We start from the raw sequence: 20,294 nt of genomic DNA on the forward strand, positions 1-20,294 counted from the left end.
GGCCTATGGCATAATCCTAACTGTTTTATTAAATTAGTTATAGGTAATTACAGGAAATGCATGTATTTCTAAGGCTGCATAAATCACTGCATCCATATTCCATCATTTACCCCCTTTGAATCCAAACTGATGGGAAGAAAGTAATCCATTTAAATATTGGGAAGATCAAAAGATTCTGATAGGCAAATTCATAAACCCTAAAGAATTTATGTGAGTTTTCTATAGTTTCTTCTCATTCATTAAGGAAGAGTCACAGAAAAATGTTTGAAACCTCTAAGGTTGCACAGAGAAATGAACTAAGTGCCTTTCAAAATTATGTTTATGAAACTGAGATACACATATTTGGGACAGGATAAACAGTGTTTCATATTACTTACATCTGAACTGTTAAAACTATGAGATGGACCAGTGCTTTTAATAAAAATGTTCAGTATTCCTTTTTTAAAAAAATTTTTTTTAATTTTTTAAATTAGAGAGGTTGTAGCTTTACAGCAAAAACATGTAAAAACTACAGCATTTCAATTATACTTCTATTGTTACAATTGATGAAAGAATAGTAAAAAGTGTACTCTTAACTATAGTTCTTTACAATAGGCATATTTTTCCACATATACCACCCTATTAATAGCACCTTGTTTTAGTGTGGTATGTTTGTTACAATTCATAAAAGAACACTTTTATGCTTGTACTACTAACTATAGTCATTTACAATAGGGTTCACTATGTTATACAGTCCTCTGTTGTTTATCTTTTAATTTTTATTCTAGTAATATATATATGGCCTCAAATTTCCTCTTTCAGCCACATTCATATGTAGTTCAGTGCTGTTAATTACATGCACAATAATGTGCTATCATCACCACCATATGATCCAAAACTTTATAATCAACCTAAATAGAAATTCCAAACAATGTTCTTTTAAATGATGAATAATAATTCTGTTTTGCTATAGCTATTAGAATCTCCTTTGAAATTTGAAAAAAAATGTGTGAAACATTATGAATTCAAAATGTTAATCAATTTGTAACTGTTCTTTTTCAAGTTGGATGTGCTGTGCAATGGTGAAATTATGGGGAAGGATCATACTATGGAATTCATCTACATGACAAGATGGCGACTAAGAGGCGAAAACGTAAATTATTTTTATATTTACCTATCTGTACATTTAGTTCCCATTCTGTTACTTAAATGTAACAATATTACTTAGAATCCAGGAAACAAGTTAGATTGGGAAAGAAACTGGTTCCTCCTCTTATTGTTTTTCCTAGCTATTCCGTGAAAATTGGTGCTAAATGTCATTTGTTACACTTAAAGTGAGTTTAAAGACCATCTAGGTATGTTCAGGACTCTACTAACTGCAAAACAGAGAAGATGGCACTTACCCATTTTTAAAAATTCAATGAAATATTGGAACTTTTAAGTATATGGGAAGGGAGACTGAGTTCAGCCCTAGTACTTTTAATGACTGAAAAGAGTATTATTTTTTGGTTGTAGTAGAGGGGACAGATAAGGTAGAATCTAGATAATATTTTTTTTCCAGGTACCTCTTTTACATTGAAATTAAAGTCTAAAATCAGACCTACGGGTAAGTAGTTTGCATTGGTTTTTGATTCCAGTAGAATAAAACCATTGTTCCTTACGGCCTAGACAAAATAGGGGAAATGACTGCAAGGGAAAATCTCACTCAAAGGAGAACAAGAGAATTCATCTATATTTTGAGCTATATATTTGATTAGGATTAATTAGAAGGTCCAACAATGTCTTTTATGAGTTGTAAATAATATTGATATTATAGTAGTAAGGAATATAGTAATACTACCAGATTTCTCTTCATAATCTGATCACATGAATAAACATTAATTAAAATTGACTGGAAGGTTGGACTAGATGACCTCATAAGGTCCTTTCAGACATTATGATTCTATAGTATTTATGGTATAATATATCATACTGTTCAACTCCATGTAATTTTAATTTCTGTATTCTGTAAGCTAGACTTCATTATATTTCCTCGTGAAAATATAAGTTAATTATAAAAAATTAGCACAAGATTAATGTAAACTCACACAATGATAGCTGATTCAGAATTCAAGCATGAGGATTACCATGTTACAGTAGTTCAAAACAAACTTAAGCTGAATGTAAACATCTGTGGAATTGCTATGGAACAAACTTCAAGAAACTAATTTTTGTGCTATTAAATGGGTAGGATATTTGGCTATTTATCAAAAGAAATGTCTTGATATAATATAAATGAAGCACTTAACCCCTTAAGTCAGAATTTTTTTCCTATTTGAGTTCCCCTTAGGTAAAGCTTTCTTGTGACACTGAATGCTCTAGACCCTAGAAGAAAGAGCTTGAAACCTGGAAGAAAGAATTACCTGCTAGTCCCAGTCACTAACTACTTGTGTACCCTCAAACAATTCATTAAACCTCTCCAGGGCTAGGGCCCTTTTTTTTTTTTTTTAAAATAAGTTTTAAAAATCTAATTCTCTTTTTATTTTTGGTAAATTACTACTTGCCTTTCTATGACATTATATATATTTTGAAAATGGCTGTACACACATCACATTTAATCCTTACAACCAAAGTCTTGTTGGGACCAGATGCAGAATAATGAACTAGTAAATTCTCCCTTTATACAGCATCTTTGAGGAATGGATTTTTTTGATATTACATATAATATTCATATTGTATTAATCATAATTTAGCTTTCCTTGATAGTTCGATAGGCATTTCAGTATGTTTTAATGCTTGAAATCATCATTATGAATAGATTTGCTTTAAGTTTGAAGAGATGTAAATGGTCATCCACTGCAAGACCTCAACTGGTCCTCACTTGTCCTTCACAAGCTTCCCAAAGGTCTCCCATGCTGCCAGTTATTTTAATGTCAAAGCATGGAAGAGGTCATTCACAGAATTTATTATTAGTAGACTATCAGTTAAAATAGTCCTTACTGCAGTTATGATTCTGATGCCATTTCTGACTATTTTAAATTCCTGTCTAGGGCATGTTTTAATGAAAATTTGTTCAGAAAGTTATCATTCAGATAGAGATCAAGCAAACAGAAAAATTACTAGAAGTAAATTTACAAGAGTACACATTTTAAATTTTGGTGGATACTGACAAATTGCCATCTAAAAATGTTTTAGCAAGTTATAATTCTACCAGTGATGTTTGAGAGTGCCCATATTCTGATATTCTCATGAACACTGCATATTACCAATTTTTTTATTTCTGTGAATTTTCTTTCATATCCATTTCCTTTTCTATTCCTTGCAACCTTTGTCTTTTTCTTATTGTATTCTGGATGTTAATCCTTTGTTAGATATGTTGTAGCTATTTTCTCTCAGTTGTGTGCTGCTTCCTAGTTATGCCTCAGTTTCTTGATCCTTATAATTTGGTTAGCAATACCTTTCTTTAAAAATTTTAGTAAGAATTAATGAAGTATTTATAATAAAGTGCTTAGCAGGAGATCTGACATAACAAATGTTAGTTATTTTTATTAATAGCTTTATGTGTGTTAGCCATTTATTATTGTAAAAAGTTCTCGTCCCCTACACTTAGTTCCATCCCTGAGAACTTCCTGTTAATCTCTCTTTCTAGTCAGCCTTAGCTTTTATCTTGGACCATGTCCTTCCCACTCACACTTTCTTGCAGGTATGTTGAACACCGACTCTCAGTATAGCCTCACTTTTCCAGAAGATTCTGGTTGGTTTTTCCCTCTACCCACAACCTCCACTGCATTGTCGAGTTCTGGGTTGTTCAGCATAATGAAGTGAGCTCTTAAGTGCCAAGGGCATTCCAGAAAACTGAAAGCAGAACTGGTGAAAACAAAATAGCAGTAGTATATTTATTCTGACAGTGAAGACTTGAAATAGATCAAGTGCCAGGAATTACTGATTAGTTCAGCTCAAATGCCTTTACTTTGATGAAACTTTATATCATACTGCCTGGAATTTCTAAGGCCTTTTTACTTTAATTATGAAGGCAAGGTTTTTAACTATTACAGGTGTCCTAATCTGTGCCTACCAGTGAACAGAGAATAAAGTGCTCAGATTTGGAAAGTGATTAACTCTAATGAAGGTAACCATTAAAGAACTCCCAGATAAATTAGCTCTTTCTGTATACAAAGTGATTCTCCGATAGCATGAAATCATTTATTTAGTTTTCAAATTAAAAATGGATACAGTTATGTAACAGTCCTTCATTGAATACAAGCCAAGATACTCTAACAAAAAAAGTTTTATGGTTAAAAAAAAAAAGGGAAATGCTGAAAAATATAATTCCCTCTGAGAAATTCATAGAGCTTTTTAAAGATGCTAAGAATTTCTACAGAATAGAAGATCCATAAAGTTTATTGAGTCTGGCATTTTCCTAAACTTACTTCAATGTGAAACCCCCATATTTTAAAAATATAACTCACTTTGATAAATGCAGCTGTATTTTGAGTCTTAGAGATGGAAGGTATTACAGCATAAGACTTAATCCACTTTCTTTTAAATCAGGCAGGGTACAGTTCTTCATTTTACAAATATGTGGGATTAAATTACTCAGGATCATTCAGATAGTTTCATTCTTAATCAAAACATAAAAACCCACTTTTTGTTTTGCTTTGTTTTAATTCCTGGCTATGCATATCTGATTTACAACTTGGCCTCTCCTGCTTCTTATTAGATAGTCATCTCTTTCAAGAAACTCTGACATAAATGCTTACCCTAATCCTCTCCAAATTTTGTTCTTCAGATTCCCAAAAAGGGTATATATTGAATGTCCCTCACTCCCAAAACAAAAACTGTCTGTCTTAAAGTGAGAGATCCATAATGTAAAGTACAAAGTATACATACAAGATACATTGTCCCTAGTGTAAAGCTACTGGTGATAAGGATAAGTAGGTAGGAGGATAAGTAGATAGAAAGGAGGGAAGGGGAACAGAAGGAAAGATAAGGGAAAAGAGAAAGAATTGTGTATTAATAGTCAAGGGGAGAAAAGACCCAGTATATAATTTATACTGAATACTTACTATCAGTTACTCTCTAGATGTAACACATTTCATCATTTACACAGCTTTTAAAAAGGATTATCTTTTCCATAGAAGAGGTAAAAAAGGAGAGACTCTTTAGTCCTGGTATTGGATAATTCACTTCCACCTCTGCCTTAAAGTATTAAATGTCAGAATTTTTTTAACTGTTGTAAAAGTCTCATTTTTCATAAACCATTTTTAAATTTCTTTTTAAGTCACTTTTTTAACACCCTCTTTTTAAGAGTTGCTTTACAAAGCTAAATTGAGAGTTTGCAAACTGCTATGTGTCTTGAAATATGTTAAACCCTAGGAGTATAATTTATTTACATAGTTCATCATATGTACTCTCCCTTTAGTAGTAAATATTTTACTGAATATAATATTATGTCTTGGGGTAAGAAATGGTTGGGAGAAAAAGGTTGTAACATGGGGCCATCATCATCACTGTAGAGCTACATTCCCTGATAGACCACCAGAGCTAAATGATCCTTCTAAAGTCACTACCACATCTGCTTTCCAGAACTTCACTGAGATTTTTTCCCTGCCCCCTCTCTTCCTTGACAGTTTTGGAGCAAGAAAGCATAGTTTCTGCTCAAAAATATGCTTAGTAATCATGTCTAAAACACAGTTATTTTAACTCTGCATTATTCCACAACTAGCACCATGCATATGCATGCACAATTAGCAGTATTACTCAGTTGTGTTAACTAGCTGAATAAGATCAGAAGACAGAAAGATTCACTTTCTTTGATTCCTCTAAATCTGAAGTCAGTAGCAGATTGTGACAGGATTTGAAGTAGTTTTGTGTTTTGTTTTGTTTTTTTTTCAGAGAAATGCTGATTCATTTAGAAAGATTTTTTACATGAATATTTATGGGAAATGAATTAACTAGGAGTTACAGGGGAAGGTTTCTGGAGGATATCAGTGATGGTCATGTCTTAGAGCATATCAGTGAGCCCTGTTTAGAAAATCAAGGACTAACTTCTAGGGAAAAAACTGCTAAAACCTTGGAGAAGTAGAAAATTTCTAAAATTCTCCTTAACTACTACAAGTATATTGTTTTAATCATTGCTTACTTATGTAATCTTTACAGTATCTTTTAAAAAGCTAATCTGGGATGTTATATTTATCCTTGTTAATTTGGACCTCTGATTTTTAAAAATTTTTTTTCCAGTTTGAAGTGGTGTGCAAAGTTGAATTAATACATGTATAAAAAATTAAAAATATACATTTTATGTTTTGTAGTCCCATAACAATTAAAGTGCTACTTTATATTTAAGTGTGTAGCATAACATTCAAAATCAAGATTTGGAAGTGATTTTTTAAAAAATTTGAGTGGTTAAACTTAAAAAGTAATGAATTTACAAATGAATCTGTTCAATAGTTTTTAAAATATGTTCATTAATTTATTCATAAGATATTGAGTGGCTCTTATATGTCTGTTCTGGAACTTAACCTATTACACCACAGATACAATGTAGACTTAAGGTGCCTATGATTTAATGCTATTAAAGTAGATAAAATAGAGACTAAAAATATAATCTGAGCAACTTAATGAACTTAACCTAAAACAGAAAATGGATCGCTTGAAAGTTACAAAGCAAAGTTCCATGCCACTCTCAGAGCTCCAGATTCCTTGAACAGTGTTACTCTCAGGGGGTAGTTGAAGAGGAAATCTCGGTAAGATCTGATCTCAGGAAGCAATTGAAGAAAAAGGGTGCCCCTTGTGAGGTCTTTGTCAGGAATTAGTATTTCGAAAGGAGAAGGAAAAGATAGACCACCATTTTGGTAAATATTTGCAGAATATTAAACAAAACTTATATTTACTTCAAGCTAAAATTTACTAATCAGTAAGTTATTAAAAAAACATCTACCATATTCTTGAAAAGTGTTTACTTAAAATGAATCATGTTGACTCTTATGTTTGACATTAAAATACTTTAAATGATCACTTTTAAATATGTATCCAGTTGTGGATGCCTCTTATCTGATGAGTTCATCTCCTTCGCAGTTTCGGTGTCTGAACTGCTCAGCTTCGCAAGTCTGCTGTCAGGATGGCCCTTTGTATCAGGTAAGAGGCACTCACGACTGTACATATGACCATAGTAATATGACTATGGTGATTGCTTTCATCCCAAACTTAAGTTTCTAAGACATGTAACTTTGTAAAATTAATATTTATTTGCGCTACAAAACATGATCTTTTCAATTTATATCCCCAAAGGTTCCCATTATGTTAGTTCTTCTTAATTATTGGTTTAATTTTACTGAAATGAAAATGAAATTACAAATGTTAAGGCCATTGTTTGGGTCAGGAAGTTTTAATAATTACTGATTCCAACCCTTGGATAATCTCTGCTCTTTGTTGGATTGGGATATTACTGCCTTTGTATTAGTGTTATGATTATTATTTTTTAATGATTCATTCACCCACTAGTGACAGATAAAATACCACATTAGATGAATCTTAGTAACAGCAACAGCTAGTGGTCATTGTGAGCTTGCTTCCCAGGCCTCTACTCTTAATATTTTACTTATGTTACTTAGAAATGAAATCATAGTGAACTAATTTAATGCACTGAGAAATTTGAACATAGATCTGAGGAAAGTTGATCTAATTCAATACATTTTTAAATTGTAGAAAAAAGAAGAGACTAAGTGCAGTGTATATAGTAAGGATTACTCTTGGATACAAGATGATCCATGATCAACCTTAATCCCATGAAATAATCATAGCATTTCTTTAAAATCTCAGTTGTTCCTTTATCCCAGAAATTAAAGTATTCCTCCTCAGTATGTCCTTGGAGACCAGCAAGAATTGTAATTATGTAATAAATTTAGCTTTCAAATTCACTTCTTAGGTTGAATTTTTAAGGTTTTTAGTTTGAGGTAGGGACAAATGAACGTATGTTAAATTTTTTTTAAAAGAGCCAACACAAATAACTAATCAGAAATATTTAATTAGCAGTTTAGCTACAATTTCTCAGTATTTTTGTCAGCATTTTTATATGGAAATCCTCATGCCGTTATTAAAATAATGTGCTTTAATATGCATCAAGTCCTGTTTTTTTTTTCTTAAATCGTGTAATGAGATTAATGTCTGTAAAGGCCAGAGAATATCATTTAAGGGGAAAAATCATTCTTCTCCTTGCATTATGTAGTTTAAGAGTTAGGGGAAAGTAAATAATTTAACTGAACTGATTAGATTTGTAGATATCTGAAGTTGTAGATGTTTCAGTTGATTTTGGCTTCATAATTGATTTGGGGATGGTGAATTGTAGTGATACCCTTGTCATGAAACTGTAACTAATACATGGATTTCTGCTTTACTCTTGGCATTGATTACTATTTATTTACTTTGAAATACTCTTAAACCCTCATTATGAACTATAATCCTGTAAGAAAATTGAATTTATAGTTAATAGGATGCACTTATTAAAACCAGGGGAAGCAGATGTAGCTCAAGTGGTTGAGTACTTGCTTCCCATGTATAAGGTCCTGGGTTCAATCCCCAGTATCTCCTAAAAACAAACAAATCAATAAGAAAATTCCAGGAAAAAAGAATTACTTTTAATTATAAGAATATTATATATAGCTTTATACTATTAAAAATTTTGTGAAAATTTCTTTAAATGGATAATTTTCTAGGAAAATATTGTTGGACCAAAATCAACCCACAATAAAAGAAAACTTACATTAAAGATGTAGAAAGAAATATTACAGAATTACTTCCTCAAAGGATGCCTACGTAGTTTTATGGTCACATTCTTTGAATTTTTCAAGGAATAGATTTTCTCACACCGTATAAATTGTTTTAAATATTGAAAAATGAAATTTTTCCAAAGGCCTTTGCAAAGTTAATATAATCATGATAGCAAAAACTGACAGAGAACCCCAATTAGAAAACTTGGCAATTAAATCTCATTTTGAATAAATACATGGATGATAAAGTACTAGTGAATTGATTCTAGAAATACACTGAGAGGATAATAAACCAAGATAAAATAGGATTTTATCAGAAATGCAAGAATGGCTTAACATTGGGGGGTTGAAATATATATCAAATATATTTTTATATATATATATATACAGTATGTCAAATAAAAGTTAAATGAAGATGCTGAAAAGACTTGATAGAAAATTCAGTTAAATCTTGATTTTTCCTTTCTACTTTTTAAAAATTTTCAAAACAAAAATACGATAATAATAATACAAAGGAATATCTTTTACTGTTATCTAGATTCGCCAGTTAAAATTTTGCTGCATTTTCTGCCGTTTTTCCCTTCTTTCCTTCTTCCCTTCTGTTTATCTTATTAATCTCTATGTATGTCTATTGGTTTTTGTGGAACCATTTGAAAGTAAATTGCAAATATCAGGGCAGTTGACCATTAAGTATTTGAGCATATATTTCTCAAGAACAAAAGCCTTCTCATATATAACCAAAACACCATTTCATGCACAAGAAATATAAATAGTATATTAAATATTATGAAGATGACAGTACTTCCCAAAATTAAATTGAGGTTTAATGCAATTCCAAAAAACTTGTAATAGATTTTTGTTTAACCCGACAAAATCAGTCAGTCTAAAGTTCATCAGGAAATATAAACAGGTGCAGTTATATTTTTAAGTGAATAAAGAGGGGGTGCTTTTTCTGCTACATAGTAAAATGTATTTTAAAGCCCAAGTAATTAACAAAGGGTACAAAGTTAAACATAGACATATGACTAAAATGAATAGCTCAGGAAAAGACTGGTGTGTATGAGAATATAAAGATGGCATTTCAAATTAGTGAATAAAATATTCATTTAACTATGTATTGCACATTTACTGTGTCCTGGCTCTTGACTAGGCCCTGGGAATACACAAGTAAAAATGAATAAAAATCCCTTTCTCATGGGAAGGTAGCAGACAATAAATAAGTAAACTTCATGGTACATTAGAAGAAAAAATAAAGCATGGAAATAGAATGTTTTAGACAAGATAGCCAAGGGAACACCTCTTTGAGATGGTAGTTTTTGATCAAAAGAAAGTAAGAAAAATAATTGTGTGAATATCTCGAGTGGAACATGTCATTTTGAGGGGATACACTACAAAGGCCCTGAGGAGCTCTTATGTCTGGTGTGTTTGAGAATTGCAGGGAAGCAGGTGGAGCAGGAGCAGAGACACTTAGGAAGAGGGTAGTGGTTAGTAGTTGAAGAAGAATTAAATGTTGGGGCAGAGTGCAGATAATGTAGGGCTTGTTGTCAATTAAGTGTACTGAGACTGGAGGGAAAGATTCAAACCATACTTCATATTATACACAGTATAAATTTCCAATATATTATAGTGGCAAATAGAAAGAATGATACCATGAAAAATCTAGAAGAAAATATACTTGAATATCTAATCTCAGTGAGGGGGTTGGCCTTTCTTATTGTACCTGTAAAGGAAGAAAAAAATGACAAATTGAGTTGAAGTGACTGTTTAATATTGAAAAGTACATGACAGAAATACCGTAACTAAGGAAATACTTGCAATATATAATAAAGGTTTTATGTCCTTAGTGCTTAAAGAATTCATACAAATCTATAAATAAAAGTTCACCTTTCCATAGAAAAATGAGCAAAGGGCACAATCAGACAAGTCACAAAAGATGGAAACAAAGTTGACTAATAAGCATATAAAAACTATTACCTTCATTAGAAGTAAAAAAAATTTTTTAATACTATTTTATGCTTATTACATTGCCACATTAAAAGGGAAAAGGATAGTACCCATTGTTGAGAAGGATTTGGAGGAATGGGCATTCATAACATTCATATTTCTATTGGAAATGTAAAAATGAAACAACTTTCATGAATACCCTTATGACATATTTACCAAAATGTATATGCTGTTTGAACCAGCAATTCCACGTCTAGATACCTGTCATTGGACCAAGATTAATTTATAAAAAGCAAAAAAATTGGAATAAACTCAAATGTGTAGCAAAAGGAAATTTGTTGATAACATATGGTTCCTTTCTTTACAGCATAATATGCAACCATCAAAAACAATCATGTTGAACCTTATTTAATGGTGTGGAAATACTTTTGTGAAAGTTTTGATTAGACAAAATCATTTACCAAGCAATATGTATAGTATAATTCCAATTTTGAAAAAAATATGTAGATAAAAAGACTAGAAGGATATACACGAAAATGATTAAGGTGGTTATTTTTGAACAGTGAGATTTAAATGATTTTTCTTTCTTGATGTTTTTCTCTATTTTCCAAGTCTACAATAAAAATTAGTTGCTTTTATGATAAATAATTTACCATAGTTTTATCATTTTCTAAAATCACACTTGAAATGCATACTCTGGAGGTTATCTGTTTTTTTTAATTACACAATGAGGCTGAGGGAATTGAAATGTAAGTCACATGAAGTACAGTCTCAAGAAGTAGTGAGATGCCGTTTCACTTCAGAAAGCAAACACACAAATGAAATGTAAAGTATATCATAATTTTTAGTATTATAATAAATTTCAATAAAATCATTAAACTTCATATGTTGTCATAGAACAAATATAAATGATTACTTGGGAGGTGAAGGAGGGGAGAAGAAAATATTTTTCAGCCAAAAACAGAAAATTCCAATATATCTATCTGGTAATGCCAACCAAGCCATTTTATTTCCTTCTCTCCCTTCGTCCCTAGAAGAGTTTGTGATGGAAATTTATATACATTAGGAAGATGTTTCAAACCAAGGGGCTTAGTTAAACTTTTATACAAAGTTGATCAGATTGATCAGCATCAGCAATGGAAAACATGCTGGGGATTGGGATGGGGTAGAATAGGAATTAAAGTTAAGATGTCTACGTTAGTGTTCTCCAAATCTGGCTGAACTTCAGAAATACCCAGGTGGCTTTCTGAAATGCAGATTTCTGTGTCCCACTCAAAGATAATTTGATTCAGAGGGCACAGAATAAAGTTTAAAATAAAAACAACCAAAATTAAATAAAAGTAGTTTGGGATCATGGAAGTCCCAAAAGACTATCCAAGACTGACTGACTTAATCCAGCCCTTAGAAAGCTCGTAGTACCTGCCTTACTCCTTCAGGTGGGAATAAGACATAGAGCGTTCTTTGCTACACCTGAGCCCCGTCCACAACTGAGTGGTAAAAGAGACTCCAGCTTTGTGTCTTCATGGTATGTAACATAGTTATGTAAGTACCAAAATGGTCATTTTCAGAATTGTAGAATTTCAGTCTATCCTTTTCATCTCTATGAAAGAATGTACAGTTCTCTGTGCTTTATTTCTTTGTGGGTTTTTTGTTTTGTTTTGTTTTGTTGTTTTTGCATTCACCACGAAGACAAAAGGGGACACCTTAAGCAGCAGCCATCTCAGTTCCTTTCTTGCGGGGAAGAAGTAGAACCTCAAAATTTCATTTTGAAAAGGTGGGCATATCTGCAGCTTTAAAGGAAGGAAATCCATTGGCTTTCCAGACCTTGTCTGATTTAACGATGTCCTGGTCTATATGATATGGTGCAATAGAGGGTAACCACAAATGCCCAAGTAACAGTATGTTATATGCCTTTTATCCAGCAGGACGCTGGTTCCTCTTTATTACTATATGGTGATCAGACAGATGATACCTTTTTTAATATTGTCAGAGCAGTGTTAAGGATAATATAAATCCTTCAGTTATATTACATTAACAGTCAAATCTGAATATTTAATAGTATCAACCAACTGTTAAGGGACATTACCTAAATGTCTCATGTAACATTGGGCTACTTGTTTTTCAACATTTTAAAAGGACCATTGAAATAATTTTTACGTGCTAAAAAAAAAACTGATTTTTGAAAACTACCTCAGTTTCCTAGTTGATAACAGGAGATTTCTTTGATAATTTGTAACTCAGTCGGCTCTCACCAGCAGCAACTCTGGTGGAATCCTATCTATGGACATGTCTTATTTGACCCAGACAGTGTTACTAGTTGAGTGCTTTTAAGCTGGGCCTGTAGTTTTCAGTACTCCACAGGCTCTGCCTCTCTCTAAGTATTGCACTAAAAGAATTCAGATATGAGACCAGGATGACATCTGCAGGCCTCTGAGTTTAACCTGTGCCGCATATTATGGAAAATTTGACTGACTGTGGAAAAATAGTGGCAATCCCCCCCAAAAAAGTCTCAATGGTAAGTACAATCCTAACTGTCATAATCACTAGTACCAGGAAATATTGTAAATTATAACCCCAAATTCTTAGGAAAAATCTTTTTATATGAACTATCTATAATGTTTTTTGTATCAACAAAGTCTTATTTGTCATCTGTTTTTATTTTATAGTCATACCCCATGGTATTGCAGTATCGACCAAGAATTGATTTCGGTTAGACCAAGGGGCCTAGATCCCACTGAGATGAATCCTGCACTATTTGTTTACTCATCAACAGATTGCACAATGAACGGTGTGTTGACTAGAGGGACACATCCGGTTTTCAGCATGCAAATAAGGCCATTGTCTGTCTCTAAATTGTCAGTTGCCTCTATGTTGTTTCTATTAAGAACAAACCAAGTGCCATTCTGCTACTGACCTGTCTGCATTTGTGCTGTCTCACAGTGTACAAGTCATAGTTGAAATCAATTAGGTGTGCAACCATGATTCCGCCTTCTGAATATTTTGCTTGCCTCTTCCAAGATTGTTCTGATGTTTGATTACACTAGTAAAATGGCTCAATCTTTGTGGTGTTGCAGTTTTCACATACTTAAATATTTTATCATTTCTTGTTTAAATAGAGTACTGTACAAGAAATTAATAATTATATCTTGAAATTATTTTGTATGGGAAATATATTTAGAAAAGTGGTTTTTAAGCCACTGTCTTGTTCTTGGTAAGCTTTTTGTGTACAAAATAGTTCACTCTTGAGTGTGCTGGTCCTTTTGCTAAGAATTCCAATTATTCTTTAACATTAGAGCACATCATAATTATAGACATTTAAAACCATCTGTCTGTGTAGTCTACCAATTGCACAAGGAAGGCCTGTTAGCCCTCTGGCTTGAAAATGTGTATGACATTTTGGAGAACTAAAGTGAGATCACAACCATTCAGAAGGTTGGCAGCTGATCATATTTACTGCTAATAAAATTAATGTGTAAGAAAGATTAATCTTTCATAATGCCTTATGACAGGTGGGTGCTGCTTCATGAAACTTCATTATATAACCCATTTTATGTATGTATCATGTTCTCATTTAATGAGTACATTGTTTTTCTTTTTAAATTGGCCTTAGGTATGGCATGAAGAGAGGGTTATGATGATTTTAAATATTAGGAAGTTTTAAAACAGGTAACATTTGCTACTTTATGGATTTCAAAAGTCTCAAAACAGTTGAAGATCAAAACCGTTAGTTAACTGTCACATTTCCAAACCATCTGCATCAAATTGAGTAATTGCAGTATAGTAGATGAATATTCTAACCAAAATTAATGGTTTGAGGACATTTCATTTTAGATCGTGTGGTAGTCGGGGAAGGAGGTTATTGTTTTTACATAAATTCATTGAAATCAAAGCTGTGATAATGTCCTTGATTTTGCTGTTTTTTTGTCTTCCACTCATTTTGAGATTAGTTTGCAAGTCAAAGAAAGTCTTGTTACCTTAAATTATATAAAGAACTTTATTCTGAACCTTTTAAATTTTTCAACAGTTTTCAAAAAACTTCTTTGGAAACTGTTTTATTACTTTGAAACAAACAAATTAACCTCTGAAACAAAATATATCTTGAGAGTTAGGAAGAATATATGTTATAGAAATCTGACATGAACACAATCTGTGTGTTATATTGTTGCTTTTTAAAAAACTATATACATGGTAGGTATGCTATATTTTCCAGTAAAATGTATCACAAAGTAATGCCTTCTGAATTTCAAAACACTTGTTAGAAATAAAATATTGTTCAACTCTCAGAAACACAAAATACAGCTAAAATCTTGATACATTTCACAGTGTAAAAGGCCAAAACTTCATAATTATCTTTTCATATCTGTTTTTCAACACACAATGTCTATGGTAAAATTTTCTGTTGTTCTGACTTCTTTGAAAAAGGTGTGGCAATGCTTTCTTAACTTCATTTTAATCAGATTATATTTGTTCTTGTAAGGCCTCACAAGCAAAATTTAAAAGGCAGATTTTCTTTAACTGGTTATTAGAACAGACCTTCACTCACAACCAAAAACTGAGTTTCCTATCTAACTACGGAAATTATTTTGCAATATTGTGAAATCCAGTTCCCTGCCATCCCTAAGAAATTAGAAAATTTATTATAAATTCGTCATATCTAAGTCAGTGATTAAAACATTTTACATATGAAAGTTAATTTTAATTAATGTGACTGAGAATGAATGAGAGCATTTTTAAAACCACAAACGAGACTTTGATGTTTTTTAATTCCCAGCCAAAAACTTACGATCTTAAATGAGTTTTATATGCATAATTTCTTTAAATTTGGCCTGTTGCCTGATCATATTTAGTTTCAGTATTTTGCAAGGAAATATAAGGAAACATTTATGAAATTGAGAACAGTTTTATATAAAATTCCTTTGTTTATTGCTAATATGTTAATATTCATATTGAAATACAGTGGAAAATGTGCCAGAACACATGGAAACCATACATAAAGAAGAGCATTAGTTGTCATTTTGGGAAGGGTACACATTATATAGTGGTCCTGAGTAATTCAGTATTACCATGAGAACTTACAGAACTGCTTCAACTGACCTCTTTTGGTATATTCAACTATGACTTTACAAGTATGGACTACTTTCATGTCTATTTATCCTCTAAATCCACAGTAGTTAATTAGCTCCTAAGTCAGGTTTTGGAATTTGCAAGAAACCAGGTATAGGAAAAGTATATTCAGACAACCTTTGTGGTTAGCTGTATAAATTTAGGGTGCTAATAAAACAAACCGTATAAATAAACTATAGGAATAATATCAGAGTCTATAAAATCAGAATAAATAAAACTAAATTACGTTTTTCTTTAACCTGTTGTTAAGCAATAAACTGAAAGAACTTGACTCTGTAAGAAGTTATGTAATCCATTTTTATCTGCCTTAGAAATCATAGCTATAAAAGGGTCATGGAACCTTGGATATAAAAACATGACTTTAATTAAAATAATCACATCAGTTATTAGGAAAATCATAATATGGCCTTTTCTGTAGATGTAACAAGAAGCTTTTAGGAAGTATGAAAAATCAACTGAAAGTCTCATTGATAAGATAATAGTCATTCAGTCTTGGATACAAGTGACTTGGGTAATGTCTTTTAACTACTTTAAGAGAAGTATATTTTTTTGCTACTCATTGAATATCAGTATCCCATACTGATATTCCACATTTTATAAATACAATGAGTATGCTCAACTATATACATTAAATTGTAATCTAAAGTTAAACTGATTCTTTAAGAAAAAGCTAGGTGTTGTTAAATAATATTGTGAAATATTTAGCTTTATTTAAAATATTTAAGAGAAAGTGCCTCATTGCTAAAGTGCATTTCTATTTTACTGCATAAATTTTGAGTTTTCTGTCCCAGTCTTTTATGTATGGTTTCATATCTGTCTAGGCACTCATAAATTACAGTAATCTCATCTTGAAAGGCATATACATACATAAGTAAATAGATATCACCAAAGATATTTTACTGTTCATTAGTAACCATGTTGGGAAAAGTTTTAAGTGTTTGGAGGTTGGAAATTTTTAGATTGCAGTTTAATTTTATATAGTTAGGCAATAACCTTGATTAATTGCTAAAATATTCACCAAAAAAAGGCTTTAACTGAATTTTCTTGGTGAGATCAGTCAAATGCATGTTTTCTTGCAATAATCAGAGCATACTTCCTTTCATATATGTTGTGTATTTCAGCACCATGTGACAGATATTAGGAAATCCTAAGAAAGAATGAAATATAACAAATAACTTCCTTCTAGATGATAAGTAGGAGAAATTTATACTTTGAAAAGAAAATTTAAATTGAGACTTCTGTCTTTTATTCCATGGAGGCAGCGTAAAGGAAAATAATGTTCATTTAGTCCTTGGTTTCTTAGTGATATGAAAAATTTTATTAAAATTTTTGGTAAAAGTTTTGACATGCTCACTTTTATAGAAAATAGTACATTCTATTGGGTGTACACAAAAGCTTTTTGTGTATTCAAAAGCAAAATTTTCATAAGAGCCAGCGATTTGTGTGGTTTTTTTTTCTTAAAAAGCAACCCTATCTCGTTTCTCAGAAATTGCTTTATTGTTAAAATTTAGCTGTAAAGCCAAATAGCCAAATTTGGCAAAATGGATTGCAGAACAAGAGCACATATATTAAGACGGAGTTGCATACTCATCCTTCTGCCATTCTCCTTGGAAGTCCAGGCTGTGGCCACCTTGAAGGTAGAACTCATTTATGAAGTCTTTGCACTAGCTCCCTAGACAAACCTCCTTGAATAAGATAAAAATAAGGATGCACACCTTTTAAGATATATATCCCTACAGTTTGAGGAGCTTTAGGAGCATAACAATGTCTGCTACATCTAGTTTATAAAATATTGAAAAATACTAACTATACCGTAGACCAAGAAACCCTTTCAAAGCACAAAATAACCGACCATTTCTGGATTTACTTGATATACTTTGTTCAGTAGAAAACCTATTAAAAGTTCAATAAAATGTACTTAAATATACATTACAGGGTTTTTATAGTTTTGTTTTTCTTAAGGCAACAGCATTGTTTCCAATAATTTAAAAGTGATTCTCTTCCTGGTATAATGTGGTTTTCACAAATAATGTGTTTACTTGCTGGACTTACTGTATTTTTAAATAGACTATTAAAACAATTGAGCACTTTTCAGAAAGTTATAAAATTAAACCTAAAATTGATTTTATTTTAAATGCTCATTAAAATGTGTCTGTGTGCTTGTTATGCCCCTTTTTCTGGGATTCAAAACCAGGACTGACTTTTCAGAAATGCTTTTTCATTAAATCTACCTTTAAATCTAAAATCAAGTGAAAACAGATATTGTTAAATACTGGGTCTGCCCAGTTTTCTTCCATCATATAGGGCTTCATGGAGTAAGAAACTTAAGTATAGGTGAAGATGAAATATTTCTGGGTAGTATAGAGATAAACATTAAATTATTTATTCACGCATGTCACTTCAATCCACTGAAGCAGGAGTTCTACACATTAAAAATGTAATGGGATCAGCCTAAAATTTTGGGGGTCGGTTTTCTTTTGTATTTTTTAGAATGGGGGTGGGGGCCTAAGTGTCCTTATGAAGCTGTGGTCCAAGACAAGAACTTGTGGGGGGAGTACCAGTGTTCTGCTGCTTTCCTGCATCTGGTCAACACAACAGCGATCATCAGTTTTTAATATAGTAGCCCTCAAAATAAATACAACTATCATAGAATATATTGTAAAGTTAAGTTGCTAATTTTCTTTTAAAATATAAAATATTTTAAGCTTTTTGTCAAAAGTGGTAACATCTTAATACAGATAAAACCTTTTTGTGGTTGTAAGATTTAGCTTATAAATCATTCAAATTGAAGTGAAAGAATTACCAGGTCATTGTTAATGACTTAGTCTATTAAGAATATATGTATTTTTGTAAAGGAAAAGCACTTGTAGATATTTAATCGGTATAAGATGTGTGTCTGTTTTGCAGAAATAAAATGCTGCTTAGAGATTCTCTTTAAATATTTTTAATTTTTGTGCTCAAATGTATTTTCTGTTGATCTATAGAATGTCCTGTACAAAGCTGTATGGTTGTACTATTGGGCTAGATGCATTTTTTTTTCCTAAATCTGGACTTAGCCAAGTATGTTTGACCATGTTAAAAAAAATAGATCTTTGTTATTAAAAATTTGATTGAATAATTTATTGTGGTTTGTCATCTTTAACATTAGTGGTTGTAGATTTTAACCTCCATTCAAAATGTCTCCTTTATGGCCTATTCCTGTAGCAAAATTTTTTGAAATTTATTTGAATATTTAAGATGGCAAATATTTTCTGAAGAATCTTCAGCTATTTAGTTTTAATATGGCAGTCTGCCCCTCAAATAATACTTAAGGTGTGTACACACACACAGAGACTTGAGAAGAAACATATTTCATTAGATTAACCAAATCCAGAGAATCTTTTGAAAGTAATTGGGAATCAAAGAAAAGCCCAAGTAGATTAAAAGAAAAATGGCTTCTTTCAGCCAATTAGATAACTTAGCTTTGTTTGAGTAAGACTTTCTGTATGCACTTGCCTCAGAATTCTACTTCAGCTTAAAGCAAAACTAATCCTCAGGAAGGGTACAGCGACTCCTACCTCTGCCCCATTCTTACTTTTGATACCTGAAGCATTGTCCTTTGCTAGTGATAACAGGGAGCTTTCTAGAAACCCAAATTGATAAGTGAGCTATGAAAAGCATTTTTCCTCTAAGCAGGATTTGGCTGCTTCCAACTCTTAGCTTCACCCTCTTCACAGTTGCTGCAGAATTAGAAAGAACGTTAAGGATTGTGCATGGGAAATGCTTAAAACTATAGCACGTATTACCTTCCACACATGTCAATGGCAGAACTGCTAGGTAGGGAGGAGTATTACACTCTTGCTGGGTCTGAGAATTTGGGGAGCCAGCCTCAGCTTTTTATGTAGCCCTATAGAGTCCTGTTTGATACCCAAATCCCTGCTATGGGATTTGGGGTGCAAGGATTGCCACCCTAACAATTAAATGGAGAATCACATCCAGAAGGAGATATAGAGAGCAAACCATCACCACCAGCTCCCATCAGTCAAAGCCCTGCTCATCCTTAATAAAGCCCTGCTTATTCAACAAAACCCAGTTCAAATCCCATCACCTTAAGCAGGCTTGTCCAAACTTCCTTCCTCTTCTTCTAGAATACTTGGCATTTGTATCACAACCACAGTAATTGATACATGTTTGTCCTCTCATTAGATTATGATCTTTGAGAGGGATGTTGACTTAGTTTTGTGGTATCTCTACCTTCACACACATTTGCCTTATAGCTGACACGGGTAAAACTGTAGTAAAAGAACCCAGATTTCAGAAAGCTACTGAGGGATACTGATGAAGGTCTTCTGCAGTTTCCGAACCGTCTCTTTTCCCCATGATGACTCTCTCTCTTACCTTCAGAACTTTTCTATGGTATTTGAACAGTAGAAAATGCCTGTGGTCATTTCTCCACTTAAAAAAATAGACACCTTTTTTTTCAGTTAACTGAAATTTCCATACTAAAGAGTTATTCCTTTG

General features: G+C 32.1%; 1 protein-coding gene across 31 annotated transcripts in view; it reads left to right on the plus strand.

Annotated features, from left to right (window-relative positions):
• Positions 1-18,912, plus strand: part of PCGF5 (polycomb group ring finger 5) — a 140,389-nt gene extending 121,477 nt beyond the window's left edge. For 17 of the 31 annotated variants that reach the window (XM_058298746.1, XM_058298747.1, XM_058298749.2 and 14 more), the window contains 3 exons: positions 1,043-1,132; positions 7,036-7,095; positions 13,337-18,912. In XM_058298746.1, the coding sequence (XP_058154729.1) occupies positions 1,043-1,132; positions 7,036-7,095; positions 13,337-13,384 (198 nt within the window). In that variant the 3' untranslated portion in view covers positions 13,385-18,912. The remainder of the gene's footprint in view (positions 1-1,042; positions 1,133-7,035; positions 7,096-13,336) is intronic. The other 14 variants (XM_058298760.2, XM_058298762.1, XM_058298750.2 and 11 more) reach the window with 1 other exon arrangement.
• Positions 18,913-20,294: the final 1,382 nt, after the last annotated feature.

Source organism: Dasypus novemcinctus, chromosome 6 (genome assembly GCF_030445035.2).
Source record: "Dasypus novemcinctus isolate mDasNov1 chromosome 6, mDasNov1.1.hap2, whole genome shotgun sequence".
Classification (NCBI taxonomy): domain Eukaryota; kingdom Metazoa; phylum Chordata; class Mammalia; order Cingulata; family Dasypodidae; genus Dasypus; species Dasypus novemcinctus.